Genomic DNA, 14,822 nt, shown 5'->3' with positions numbered 1-14,822 from the left:
CGACCCACTTTTGGGTCCTGAACTACCACTTGAGAATCACTGCTGTAGACCATGACACAAAGAAACAAAAAAAAAAAAAAACTTGTTTGTTTGAATGTTAAATTTAGTTTGAAAGCTGAATCTTACAAGATAACACATTTTTATTTTAGTTGTTTTAAAAAAAATAAGAATATTTAATGAAAATGTGTGTAACATTTTTTCTCCATTTTAAAATTGTAAACATTTCAATGTAACATTTAAAATATTTGTTAACGTTCACGACAGTTCTACGACAGTCACGACAGTCTACAAACTCCACGCCCCCAGTGGAGTTTGTGGACTGCATCAGATCTAAAGCGTAACCTCAAAAATTCAACATCCAAAAGCAATTTTCAGGAAAAATGAGCTTGGAAAGTTATAGAAAAACTTTGACTCCGAACAACAGCTCCTCCCTGCCTTCCCGGCAGGCGCTAAGATAACTTGTTGTAAGTCCGCATCAGCTATGAGCGGCTGGCTAGCTAGCATGGTTAAAAACTGTCCTTTCATTGTGCAATGCTGCTCACCTGATTCAGTAATCCTTGCCTCTTTGGCGGTAAACAAGCAACATTTCTGACAAATATCATTATTACTTAAGAAGAATGAGGGTAGTAACAGCAGAAGATGAAGGAGTCCTGTTAACTGCAAAGCAAACATGACTTAATAGCTTGTTGTAGCATAACACCCGAATAACTGCCACGTGGTATAATAGACGTTGAACAGAATAGTGGCTGAAACCACATTATAGAGGACAGCAACAAGCTATGTACAGGAAACTAGCAGGTAGGTACCTTATTAAGTGTCTTGAGAGAAATTAACAAGCTATAACAGCTACACAGCAAGGATACACATCTGAAAATTGGGAATGAATCATTGTTAGCGCAAACGTCAGCCAGGACCATAAGCCTACATTTGTTTTCTCCACTTTGCTTCTGAATGTTATCTGTTGTGTTTGTAAATACTTATTGGTGTTGTGTTTGCTTGTATGAAGTACATTGAATTACCTTGTGTATGACGTGCTATACAAATAAAACTGCTGTGCCTTAAAAGGTCAACCGTATATTAATGTTTATAGTGTATTAAATATGTATAATACTACTTGTTATTTATGTTCATTTTCACTCTTTTGCACCATAGAGTTTTAATGATGAGTTGTGAGATCAAATGCTCTCAAACATTACATTACTTTTCTTTGTTTTAGCAATTTAGCTTTAAGTGACACAAAACTCATTCAGAAAAACTTGCATTATAAAGTTTACATTTAATCTAATAACTGAACTCTACTGTACTGTACTGTACTGTACAATTACCATGAGGGGATTCAACTTATATTGTGCCGCGAATTTGAGGCCATATCGTCCAGGCCTACTTTACAGTAAGAAAAGGTTCCATTAAGCTGATATTGCTTAGCATATTGCTGCTATTTCAATAAATTGATTCATTTTATATATAATTCACTCCGTTCAGGGCCATGGGGAGATTCAGCTTATTGACTTTGACTACACCTTGGACTGGTTTACTTTTACTTGCCTGGGGTGACAAGTCACGCGCGATGACGGTTCAAAACAAAAACTGGTCTTTTGGTCAACATTTTAATGAAAAAAAAAAAAAAAAAAAAAAAAAAAGCGGGTAAGTACAAATGTTGTTTGAAATTCTTGATGACACAAAAAAATAGCAGGTGAGGATGCAGTGCTAAAGACAAAAATGTTTCTGCAACGGAGAAGTATCAAGCACGTTATGAAAATCCATAAGACATCCAATTGCTTGTCAAACTTCATTACAGCATTCCAAGCAGTAATATCGAAATGAAGAATGGCCAAAGTTCCTCGAGATGCTTTCGGAGGCCCATTTAATCGATAGGCCGTTCCTCACAACAATATACTGTAATCTTCTAAAACTGGCTTGAATACACCAGAGTGAGAATGATCTGATGTCAAAAGCAAATTACATTCCTCTCTATTAACATCTATGAGGTGAGTACCATGGAGAACGGAGGGGGTCTCGTGTCTGACATGTGCTTGACAGATGTGATGCGCTTCTTTTAATTAATTTCCATCAGCATTTGGCAAGACACACACTCCCACAATGTCCTCTGCCAACGCTTTGTGATGAAGAGCAAAATGGGACAGCCAACTCCCCTTTGGGACGCCACAGCAGGTTTCCTTCCTACCTCACGGCAAATCTGGGGAGGCTTCCGTTTGGAATCAATGAGCGAATAATGGAGCGAGCGGAGACTTGCCAAAGATCCACAGGCCTGTTACTTTATAACACTTCCACAAAAACATTTCAAATGTTTTGTTCGTCTCTGTTGTTCTCTTTTTATGCTTGAAGTCGAGAACGACAAAAAATACAGCTTGTGGTTAAAGACAGCATCCAGCTAAAACAACACTAGAGCATGGCAATCAAGATGGCTGCATGAAAAACGTGGACAGACAACGGCACACGAGAAATGTATGAATAAAGTGGACGTCAACCCAAACATATTGTTTTCAAGATTATGTTCTATCCCGGCCCACTATTGAAACAAGGCATTGTGATACATATTGTGTTTGTAATCCACTCATTTTTAGCCATCTCTGGGGTCAGCCATTTTGTCACTTCTGTCGACTGAAAATGACTTCACAGTTGCTTGATTTAACTTTAGTTTTTACACAATTTGAAATAGTCTTTAAACAAGCAATACAAGCAATATCTTAAATTAATATATATATATATATATATATATATATATATATATATATATATATATATATATATATATATATATATATATATATTAGTGGTCGTGTGTTTCAAACACTGTACTCACTAATGCGTATGTTAGCTAAGGAAATGCATCCTTCCCGGTGTACAGTAAACAGCGTACACATTCAGTCCCTGTTTTAGTGGGGAACATATAGCCTGTCAAAGCACACCAACAAACCAAATCACATTAAGCTCCAGAGTGACACAAAGTGTGACACATTCTGAAATCACATTAAATTTAATGAGAAAAGCAGTACGAGAGAAACACTGATGGAGGGGTAGAAGAGGAATTAATTGTAATGCTTGGCTTGGAAAACCTTTTCAGACAGTGTGTGACATCAAATGCGTCTCTTGGAACCAAACATGCAGAATCTCCATTCCTTGTGCACACCTGAACTCTTATTAAGCAAGGTGTTGTAAAGGGGAGTAAAAATAAAATAAAATAAGCTTTAGTGATAAAAAACATGGAATTGGAGCAGAATAAAAGGGAACTACGATACAGATGATGAGCAAAAAAAAAAAATCAATGTATTAGGCAAGTCCAGGATGTCACATTTGACTTGCTGGCTAAAGTACTGAGTGTGTGTGTGTGTGTGTGTGTGTGTGTGCGTGAGTGTGTGCATGCGTTTATATTTGTTGGTTCAACTCGGCGACTGTCTTCTGAGTGTGTGTGTGGGTTTAAGCTTTTGTTTAGCGCGGTTGTGCGGTCGCCAAGTTTTCCTCGTAATCCATATGGCTCATGGTGCAACAGAATTGCTCTTCACGGTGACCGTTTTGGCACATCTAACAATGTTATTCCCGCCGACGTCAGTCTTGTCAACCCCAAACTATTTACAGACTACGGACGACGTGGACTCGCACCTCAGTCTGAATCCCCGCTCGACACTCCTCCATGAAATGAAGAGGAAGCAGCTCGCTGCAGTGCAGACAGTCATGTGACCGGGTCCTGCCCGCTGATTCGGCGAACGATTATCACTTCCTCCTCCTCTGCCGTCAATGCACACTGATTTCTCAGCATTTCCTCATACTTTGCGGCCGTCGGCTGACTCGCTTTTCGAGGCAGTATTAATAATACTCGATAATGTAAAATTACAGATCGTGGAAGCAAGATTGACGATGATATCGATAACGATATGTATCACCCACCTCTAGTCTGCACTCAATTAATCATATGTATGTGATATTGCTAATGTCTGAATAACTAAATCACCAAACATAAGAATACAAATTGATGATAGAAATTCATTAGATTGAGAGCAAAAGCAAAGTGCCATCTGTCACAGGATCATGCGTGTCTGTGTGATCACTCAAATGATCACTCAAGAGTACATTAGCAACTTTGGGCCTTGGCCACCATTCTCTCATGGACATTGGATACGATGCCATCTTTATTTTTATTTCTTTTAGTCGGTTCCCCTCGTTCCAAATAAGCGTAATGTATTTAACACGCCGTTGACAAATTAACATTTGCAGTGCGAGAGTTGTGCACGCCGCGCCAAAATAAACCCCAATCATACCCAAGGCGAACTCTATGTCTCCTCCTTCAGCGCTAATCTAGTAGGCCCAATGCACAGCCATACTTATCGCCATGGCCCACATGTGCACTTGTACATCATGCAAATGATGCTCAGTGACATGCCAAGCTGCTGCAATCACCTGTTGTTACAAATGAGAACAAAGTCTGGCACTGCCCTTGCCAGAGCCTGCTAGCCAACGGGCATCTAGGTGTAATGATGGGAGGGCGGGAGGCGCCCAGGGTGTGGGAGCGGGCATGCATATGGATGAGCTACGTCTGGATGATTGACAAGAGAGATAAACAATAACAACAAGTGAGACTGGTGCAACAGGCTCCCGTGAGATTTGTCAGGAAAGGTTGTTGCCATGGTGAAGGTGAAGCAAGGAAAGGTGAGGCCATAATCTGACAAGCCTTCGCTGACTCTGCTACGACACAACCAGCGTGTTAGAACTGGAGACTGTCATCCCCTCAGCGTATTTATTTTCATTTATCAAAATGTTGTCTTAGTTTTTTGACACATTAATAATTTTACTAACCCAAGATTTGGATTAACTCAGACAAGCAAGGTTTAGTACAATTACAGTAGAAGGACCTCTGCAATTTCACATGAGATTCATGACAAGTGGTCAAATTGGCATGCTAATACATAATAAGAAGATGCTGTCAGTTGAACGCACTTTTTGCTGCTAGCACGCGAGGTAAAGCTGTAAATGTTTTCAGAACTTTTATTCTCCTCTCCATCTGGCCTGAGTGGGTTTCATTCATGTCTTATATGTAATTAATGTCAATGTCTACTAAATATTTTGCATGCAGCATTTTGAGCCAGCTGTTGTCGATGGATTTCACCGTGATGGTTTCCTTGGAGACTGCAGACAAGTTTCATTTAAAGTGACACACATTTCCCTGTGTGCTCAAATTATTACCCCCTCACCAACTGTCAGACACACATGTTGGGATGGGATTTGCCGCGAATCATAAAACAAAATGATACTAATAAAAGGTCATTAAAGTTGAATGCAGCACCGAACGGGCTACACACTACCGTTTTCAAGGCGAATCCTCAAAATGATTATCAAAATTGATGACATGCTCAACCCATGTTAGCTTGCGAAGGGGAAAAAAAGTTGTTGTTTGGCCCAGCTGTCAATTTTATCTGGTAACGATTTGAGCTCAAGTGTGACTATTCGGAAAGTTGTGATTGAAACTTTTAAAATCTGAGATGGGCATTCCGTCAGTACTGCTGGAAGGCCCGTCAATCCGTCACCGACGGATGACCGTTTAGCTGACGAATGACAGGAGACTTCGAAAAAACTGATGGACGAAGCATCAACAAAGTCACTGGAATGGTCACTAAACGGCTCAGTACCGACGGACCTTCTTAGTCCGTCACTGACCAACTCCTACTTTACTGACGACTGATGGAAACACGCGCTACATGTCTTGCTTATGTGTTCGCGGGGACAAATACACAGCCAGGTTACTTTAAGGGGATTGCATTGACTATGGGCTCCGCTCCACTAGGTCGTCACTTCTCTGTTTACATGCTAGCAACTCTCAACAGAAATTCCATTGAGGAGGGAGGACGTGGAAATGTTTGTGAGGCAATGAGACGATGGCTCCTCGATGTCGTGATTTGATGCAGACGACTACTAATGACATCATGGCATTGACTTATCACAATTGCGCCATCTGCGTGTCAGAATTATACTTTCACCAGTTTGCAGATGTGCTGCCGCTCAACTTACTTTCAATTGGTTGCCATGACAACATAAATCTACAATCTTTGTTTGAGTGTAATATTTTATGTATGTGTGTTTATTTGTATATGAACCTTCATGTTATGGTTTTCTGTTAAATCTTGGAGAAATTATTTATTTAGAGAATATGTTGTAAAGATAAAATGAGAACATTAAATAGTCAAATCCAGAATTATCAACCTAATCAAGTGTGTTCTTTCTGGTTTGGTTTCTTCAAACTATAACATCGAAATATGTGAGCAAAATTTTGCATACACTCCACCAAAACAAAGCAAATACCAAATGCAAAAGATCATACAACAATGCACTGTTCAACGTCCCTGTGCAAACTTTACGCAGCAGCCTCTTGTTCAACAGAAAATATACTAATGTGTAGTGTTCCATAAAGTTTGCAGCATTGTAAACATTCTCATGCATTATAGCATTTGTGATATTCCTTTTACTTTCAACACATTTAGTGTAAGTGGAGAGTCAGATATGGACAGAGGTCGCTGGAGGTTCGAGAGCTTAGTGTAGTGTGATGGACTTTAATTATCTTTGATTTATCTACTACGGGCTTACAAAGCACACACGGCGTGTTATATTTTGTTTATTGATTGAATGTTTGAGTCAAAGAGATGATTGTAAATATTGATTGTCCATACTATGGTATATCTTTGATTTATTTTTCATGGTATGAGGCGTGGTTCTTTACCGGAGCAGATACAGTGCTTGTGCTGTGAATGCGTGTGGCGTAGTAAGTAGTAAAAGAAGATCTGTCGGTCCTAAAATAGCTGACAAACTGTGATTTAGTAATGCCGGAATGATGACTGACAATTACAGTTTTTTAATCATCAAATGTCTGTGTTTCCGGGCATATTGAATCACGCTTTCCATTACAAAACCTGTAGACTTTTGATATCCACTGCGTAAATATACTTATGGGGTGAACAATAATTATTTTGCTCTTATGTCAATGGGCGTATTATTGATTGAAGGTACTGATAGAAGAAATTCGAGAAGTTTATCTGGTCTTCATTTTGCACAAAACCTTTGAAAATCCTAACCAGTCATTTATAGATGTGGTGTCATGCTAGTCATTAGCCTTTCCGTTTCAAAAGGAGATTGGGTTCATATAAAATGCATTGGAAAACATCAAACATTAAGAAGCCACTCTGATATCCTACGAAACAAGCCACCAGGGCAACATCATCCACTGACATGGATTAACTCGCCAAACACACACACATACCAAAAGCAGGGCGTGCTTAAACATTTAGTGACGAGTCCCCCATGTCGGCTCCATCATACGGTTCAGTCTAGGTCAGGATAAGGGTAAACTATCTTAGCGTGGCGGTCGACAAAGTCGTATCGCTCTTCTGCTTGTGCATCAGGTGTTTGCATTTATTTTGACATAACTTTGAAAATTGAGCTGCTGTGATTCATACTACTGCCGTTTGATTATACGCTGGCTCTCGCTTGCTGAGGTCAGTCTGGAGATGAGCATTGATGTGACGCGGAATGTCTGAAACAAACTACGTTTGGGCATGAGGGACTGTGTGATCACAGCAATGCGGTGTCCCGGGAGCTGTTGCTTGATATATAAGATGCATGCAGAAAGCTGACTTGATGGATTTGCCTATGAGATCACAAACAAGTGAGGATGAAGCCTTGATTTATGGGCTTGATTTCAACTGACTGGTCATGATTCAAATCAGGTGCATTATTGAAAGGTCAGGAATGTTGAGACTTGAACGTAAAACAGTGCCTAACCAAAGATAAAGTGTGAGTTGTCACAAGTGTCAGTGGACACTGTCAACATTTTCATTGAGTGCCTCTGTCACATTCTCATTACACAGTAGAGAGTTGGGCAGCACGTCTGCCTCTCAACTCAAGAGCTCCCGAGTTCAAATTTCAGTTTAGGCTGAGGTCCGCTGCACACACTTTTGAAACTTTGTCAGTATAAACCTGACAGTAGAATATTATTCAAATGGGCTGTTCCAAAAAAAAAAAAAAAAAAAAAAAAAAAGAAAAAAATCATCCTTCTCGGTCCCCAAGTTATGCCTCTAATTGGAGTTTTAAGAAACCGCCACACTCGAGGAAGAAATACGCCAATTTGTTCTTTTATTTATTTTTTTTCATACATATTAATCAGCATTCCCTAAACTTTTTTGTGTCTCTGACCGTTTTCGTAGAAAGACATATTTTAAAGGACAGGTATAGAAACAGATAAAAACATATAACTCACCATATGCAACGCTTCAATGTTACCGGTTCTAAGCCGTATTCTGACTGAAGTGTTACGACAGTAACGACACATTGCCATGAAGTGTTTTGGTGTATGTGCGCATTTTTCCTATGTTTCTACAATGAACAAAGTTCTTTTTAGCACGCAGTTGTTTCGTCCAAATTTTATTGGACAATAATTGGGCGACGAAGCGTCAATCTGCATCACTGCCCTTGGTCCTTTCTGTGGTCCCGCTGCCGTTGTTATGAATCTAAAGGCTAGCGGCGATCGGAAGCTAATGACATAAATCTAACCTGGATTAATGTCCCTTTGAGTTTGGCTTTTGCCACTATACCTCGTCATGTGTGGGTCTTGTTTTTCTCTTGCGTCATCACATCCTGTCCCGCTCACACTTGTTCGAGTGGATGAAAAATTTACTCGCACTGGCTCCAATTTTAGGGACAAAATAGGACCATTTAAAATAAATCTGGAGCCGGGCTGTTCGCTAAAGCTTCGGGAGCTTTGCTGGAACTATTTTGGACTATCCACCTGTGGGGAAAATATGCACACCCCTCCTATGCTAACACCTGGGCACAACTTTACTAAAAACAAGTAGCAGAAGGGACCTCGGGAAGCTGATGATTCTGAATGCGGAATTAGCAACTTATCTGTTATCTTTTGATTTGTAAATGAGTTTACAGTTATGTACAACTGTACATTCCAATAAATGCAATTTACATTTAGCATTACAGTAACACTGTCAATGTAGCATAATGTATGCATGTTCACAGTGCTAATGGTAGCTCTGTTTTGCTAGAGGTTGAAACTGAACAGCGTTCTGTTTAACTATTTAACACAATTATGCACTTTCAGAATCACATGCCGCTATGAATGACCAGTTTGGAGAATCGGGCTTGTGCACGTGAGTGAGAGGGTGTTGCTTTTGTCAGAGAGTTGGCAGGTGCCGGGCGGTTAAAAGTGAAGTAAGGCTACAGTTAAATATTGCCGGCAGTTTTTATCCTGCAAACTCCCCCTTTAATAATACATGATTGTGTTCCTTTGGTAAGAATTGGTAATCAGGAGGAGGAGGTCCTTTTGGGGGAAGCACAGAAACAGTGCAGAAAAGAATGAAATGATAGCAAGGTCATGGGCATGGTCATGCCATGAATAAAAACAGTGGAAGAGATAGACCATGCAATGCAGGCGATTCCCTGAAACACAAACACCAACACCACAGGATCGTTATTCTGTCAATGAATAGTGTCAGACCATCAGACCGATACCACATTTCCCCACTTTTACATCATGTTGCCAGGTATGATGTTATGTATGTAAGCTGTGTATTTGATAGAGCTGATCTGACACACAGGGGTGACCCCCATCCATCGACACGGTGAATCTTGTCGACAAATGAGATATGAGGGGTGTGCAGGAATGAGCACAAATGCCTGCCAGTTTGCCTATACAGCATACGCACGAACCTTACGCATATTTATCGCTTGGATGATAAATGACACAATTTGGCTGTGGGCACCCGAGGCAGAGGGCATAATTGACACAATCTTTCCATTTTCATGTAGTGTAAATATGTTTGTAGCCAGGCTGGACGGGGAGGGATGGCAGGGTGGTTGGGGGGAGGGCGGGAGGGGTGCATATGTGGAATTGCAGGGATTCAAATGGAGTTTGGATAAATGGGGCGCACCCGAGAGTCTGTCTGGCGGCATTCAGGCTTGGGTACATCATTTCGGAGGCATTGATGGGCCCTAATGCAGAATAAGGAGAGCCAATCAACTCCTATCTATCCATTCTGCCAGGGTGACACATTGTAGGGGTACTTCAAGGCCAATGCTCTGCCACATTCTGCTGACAAATCATTACATTAGACATGTCGCCAGAGAAGAAGGATAATACGATTGAGTTCCAGAGTTTTAGATGCATTATGAACACTCCTTGCTTCCTTGATCCCTTCCATGTTGGCTATTCCTTCCATACTGGCTCCCAGTGCATTTCAGGGTTCAATTTAAGATTCTCCTATTTGTCTTTAAATCATTAAATGGCCTCGCACCGGCGTACCTCTCCGAGCTCCTCCACTCCTACGGACCTTCCCGCAGCCTCACGTCTGCGGACCAGGCGCTGCTCGAGGTGCCAAGACCAGGACCAAGCGGAGCCTCAGAGGGGATCGAGCATTTTCTGTTGCTGGTCCTTCCCGCTGGAATGACCTCCCATTGGTTGTTAGGTAAGCCCCCTCTCTGTCCATTTTTAAAACGCGGTTGAAGATACATTTTTGTTCTCTGGCTTTTTATCAGACCGGACATTTTCGGCTCTTTTCCGGTGTCAATTGTTGTGCTTTATGTTCATTTATTGGCTTTATTTATTTATATTTGTATTCATATATTATATATTATTTATTTATTTATATCTATATTTATTAATATGTGTATCACAGCCTTTTATTGTTTTATTTATTTATTGTATTGTTTGTAAAGTGCTTTGTTACAGCTCTAGCTGTTATGAAATGTTCTATACAAATAAAAATTGTATTGTATTGTATTGTATTTTCAGCGAGCTGACGGCAGTTACACTCATCCCAATATAACGCAAGAGTTTTGAATTTAGCAGAGATGGGTGAAGATTGATTTTGTCAGGTTTTACCAGATGATAAATTACAGAGTTACACAAAAAAAATGTTTCTTGTGATTTTTTTTTGGTAATGGATGTTAGAATGTTACAGTTTAGTATTATAAAACTAAAGATGGAAACATTTGAAGGGACACGGTAGGAGTATCTGGCACTTTTCCGCACTGTAATAGCTGAAGGTGGGGAAAAAAAAATCAAGAGCTAAATTGTCTTTCACCTTTGAAAAGTAGTCTCATACTGGTCAATCTTTATTTTCTGCTCGATTACCAGCAAATTAAAGGTTATCAGAACTCAACAAAGACCTAGTAGGGGTGCGCTGTGGATAGGCTCCGATTAAACCTATTGACAGTCTGAAGTGCACAATGAGGCATCTTTACCTCACGTGCACACTTCTGTTGCGTTCGGAGATGCCAAAAACAGCCAAAACGCAGCAAAAAGAAGTCCCATTTAGTGAGCTCATCAATCATGCTTTAAGACAAAAGGCTGGAGGAAAAGAGGGTGGGGTTGTGGAGTCTTTGCCAAGCCATGTCCTTCATCATCCATTATGAGGCGATGAATGTGGGGTCTCCACGGTCCAGTGGACAATGAGGAGACTGGCTTGTGCCAAACGCAGATCATAGCACATTTTAAATGGGGTCACCAAGCTCGTGGAGACCAACCACCATTTGTTTCCACTCTCTGGGGTTCCACATTATGTAGAAATAGTTAAAGGAGACATTGTGTTTTCATCATTTAAAACACTTCCCAGGTGTCTTAACAACATGTCTGTGGTATTTATTTTTGTCAAAATAACCCAAAGATTAATGATAAACATTACACACCCTATTTATTTTTTTTATACTCGCTGAACTTGGCCTGCTTTCTCATACAAAAGTGCCACTGTTCGCAAGGTCGACAACTTTCGTTAACTTTGAAAGGGACATAGCTAAGGCAACTGCGTGTGGAAGGTGCACATCAGTGGGTAAAAGAAACAGTCAGTACCCAATTGCCCATAATGGCAGAAAAATCATAGATTGCCATGGAGGCAGTAATTCATCACTAAACTGCCAAATTAAGCTTGCCAATTGTCATTAATGTCTGGATCTGTGCATGTGGCACATGCAGAAGACACACTGTCCAACGCAAATGTGTGTTTCAATTCTGACCTTAAATGAAACATTTGTTTCAAATGCTTTTAATTAGGCTTCAATGTATTCCACATTGTTCAACAATGTGAAAGAAAGAACAACATTTACTATAATGTCAAGTTCATTGTTGTCATATTATTTTTTTTTTTTTGCATTATTATTTTTTTAACACATTTGGGCTTACCTTTATATTTAAATGTTATGAAAGCGCTGATAATGCAATTTTAAGGTCATAATTAAGGGTAGTAATAGTGTACGTGCGGTAGGGAGGCCGCGGACACACTGCCGAATGTCCGCCTTACCTGGATGAGTGACTCGCTCAGTCGTTCCTCGTCCACCTGAAGCACAATTTCTCGGATCTCTTCATAAGGCAGGCGGAACGAGCCCAAGAAAATTGCTGTTGAGACGGAGAGAAAGAAGAGGAGAAGACAATTTCCTTTTTGTTCTGTTGGCCCACTGGTTTCAAAGAGACATTTTAACATGTTCCAAAAACAAAATGAAAAAAGAGCTAACGTGTCACTCATGAGAACAAAGTCCCGCCACAGAACAGCCTGTGGAAATGTGAGGGCAGAACATTGAGCATTACAGATGATAGTTGAAAAAATGAAGTTACTGTGTAACAAACAAAACATATTGTATAACTGAAATCAGGCTTGTTTGTGAGGGATGACACAAAATATGCCTTAGGGAATACCGTATTTTCTTCAAAAATTCAATAGGTGCATAGGTGGAAAAATAAAGAATCTGTTCGCTTCCAAGAGCAACAGGAGATGTAATACAAATTAGACTAATAGCTATTGGATGTACTATGAAACATTGTATTTTATTAACAATTTATCATATATATAGTTATAAAAATGTATTGTAAATGAATGGTAAAAGTAAATTACTTTTATACTGGGAGTAAATGTTTCTCAGGCTTTAAAAACATGGTAAATGGTCTTTCACTTGTACATAATAATAAATGGTTGTCTTGTGCCCCACAATGCATTTTAATGGCCGTCAATCATCAGAGATGTTTGCCCGGTCCCTGCCCCCCTCCAATGTACAGTGTAGTGTATACAGTACATTTGACAGCGCAATGATTAATTAAGGCCTTACCTTTGAAAAATCAAAGTCTTTTAGGAACCTATTTGACACCCAGTGCTCTCTGTGATTACATAAAGAAATACCTTGGGCCAAGGTTTTTTCCTGGCTTAAATTGAGGCAGAGGTGGTGCCATCCTGACCATGCGCCATGAAGTGCATGTATTCTGTAAATTCAGCGGACTCACTTTATTTTACAGGGAACATACTTTAAGTTAAGAGTTCCAATAAGAATGACTAGCATCACGTTCAAAAATTCATCTATTAAAACTAGAGCTACAATTTTTGTAGTGTTACTGCAAATGCCACATTATACAAAAGGGTGCACATAAACCTTTTGTTGTTGTTGTTGTTGCCATTGCATTCAACAAAATCAGTGTTAAAACGTTGTGTGTTAAATGTCAGAATATTTTTGCTATGCTCTGATTTTTTCCCCCTCCCATTTTGAAAGTGAATTTTGTAGGGAACACTACTCAACGTTTTTTCCCTCTATCTCATTTGCACCAAAGTGCATGCGTGAGATGCACATACTTGGTACCTCGCTTGCCGAATGTAATCTGTTCAATCACCGTGTTCGGACAAGCCCTTTATCATCAGTGCAACAGCGTGCCCACATTTGGAAGTGCTAACGTAGCAGCCGACCGGGACATAAAAAGTGAGGCCTTTCGCTTTGGTTTACAAAATGTATCTTTCATTGTTACAAAAGAAAGCCCAGTCTTTGTTCATTTTACCAAAGGAAAATCAAGTTGCATACTGTATTCATCCAGGGTAGGCCATGGACAACATAAAAAAAATAAATAAATAAATAAAACGTTTTTTTTTTTTTTTTTTTTTTTTCCAATTTGTTTATACACTATCACTAATTTGTGTGATGATAGGTCCAGCATAACACATTGGTTCTAGTCAAATTGTACCCGAACTATGTCATTAAGGATGACTTGCTGGTGATTGGAACCACTGTCACCTAAACCTCGAATATGTAGTCCTTAAAAAATGAAATAGCTGGTTCAGGGGGCTTTATTACAGGACCCCATGTTCTGAATGGCGAACAAGCTTTAATTTCACACCGCAAGACGCAAAGCCAACTGTCCTTGGAGGGATCCAAACCGCTCGGTGCTTCACATTTCAATGAGAGACGGAATTGGCAAAACTGAGCATTGTCACAGCCGCGAATGCACGACACCTGTGTCATCCATATGTTGGGAACATATGTCAAGTTTGCATGTCTTCATCAGACCTTGATACTTTGCCAAACGGTTTCATCCGTTGGAAAGGAAGACACCATGTACTGTACAAATTAGGAGGACAGAAGGTGGCGTGTATATTTTTGTAGTACACATAATATTACTTTTTTCCATAGTAAAACAAAAAGAACCCACAGGATTTGGAGGAAATACACCATTAACCGAACAATTTAGGCCTCAGGAAATTCAAATTGCTGACATATAGCCCAAGGGGGCGGCACGGTGGTCGACTGGTTAGCACGTCCGCCTCACAGTTCAGAGGTCGCGGGTTCGATCCCGGCTCCGGCCTCCCTGTGTGGAGTTTGCATGTTCTCCCCGTGCCTGCGTGGGTTTTCTCCGGGCACTCCGGTTTCCTCCCACATTCCAAAAACATGCATGGTAAGTTGATTGGATACTCTAAATTGGCCCTAGGTGTGATTGTGAGTGCGGATGTTTGTCTCTGTGTGCCCTGCGATTGGCTGGCAACCAGTTCAGGGTGTCCCCCGCCTAC

The 14,822-nt window shown here is 40.3% G+C and overlaps 1 protein-coding gene across 6 annotated transcripts in view; it reads right to left on the bottom strand.

Moving 5' to 3' along the window:
* Positions 1 to 14,822, bottom strand: part of diaph2 (diaphanous-related formin 2) — a 426,654-nt gene that overhangs the window by 170,240 nt on the left and 241,592 nt on the right. For all 6 annotated transcript variants that reach the window (XM_086021885.1, XM_086021876.1, XM_086021922.1 and 3 more), the window contains one exon: positions 12,306 to 12,400. In XM_086021885.1, the coding sequence (XP_085878011.1) occupies positions 12,306 to 12,400 (95 nt within the window). The remainder of the gene's footprint in view (positions 1 to 12,305; positions 12,401 to 14,822) is intronic.

The sequence above is a fragment of the Filicampus tigris genome, chromosome 2, assembly GCF_054856515.1.
Source record: "Filicampus tigris isolate MCC_2025a chromosome 2, RoL_Ftig_1.0, whole genome shotgun sequence".
In the NCBI taxonomy this organism is placed as follows: Eukaryota; Metazoa; Chordata; class Actinopteri; order Syngnathiformes; family Syngnathidae; genus Filicampus; species Filicampus tigris.
The sequence above is the reverse complement of the archived record's forward strand: the minus strand, read 5'-3'. Positions and strand labels throughout refer to the sequence as shown.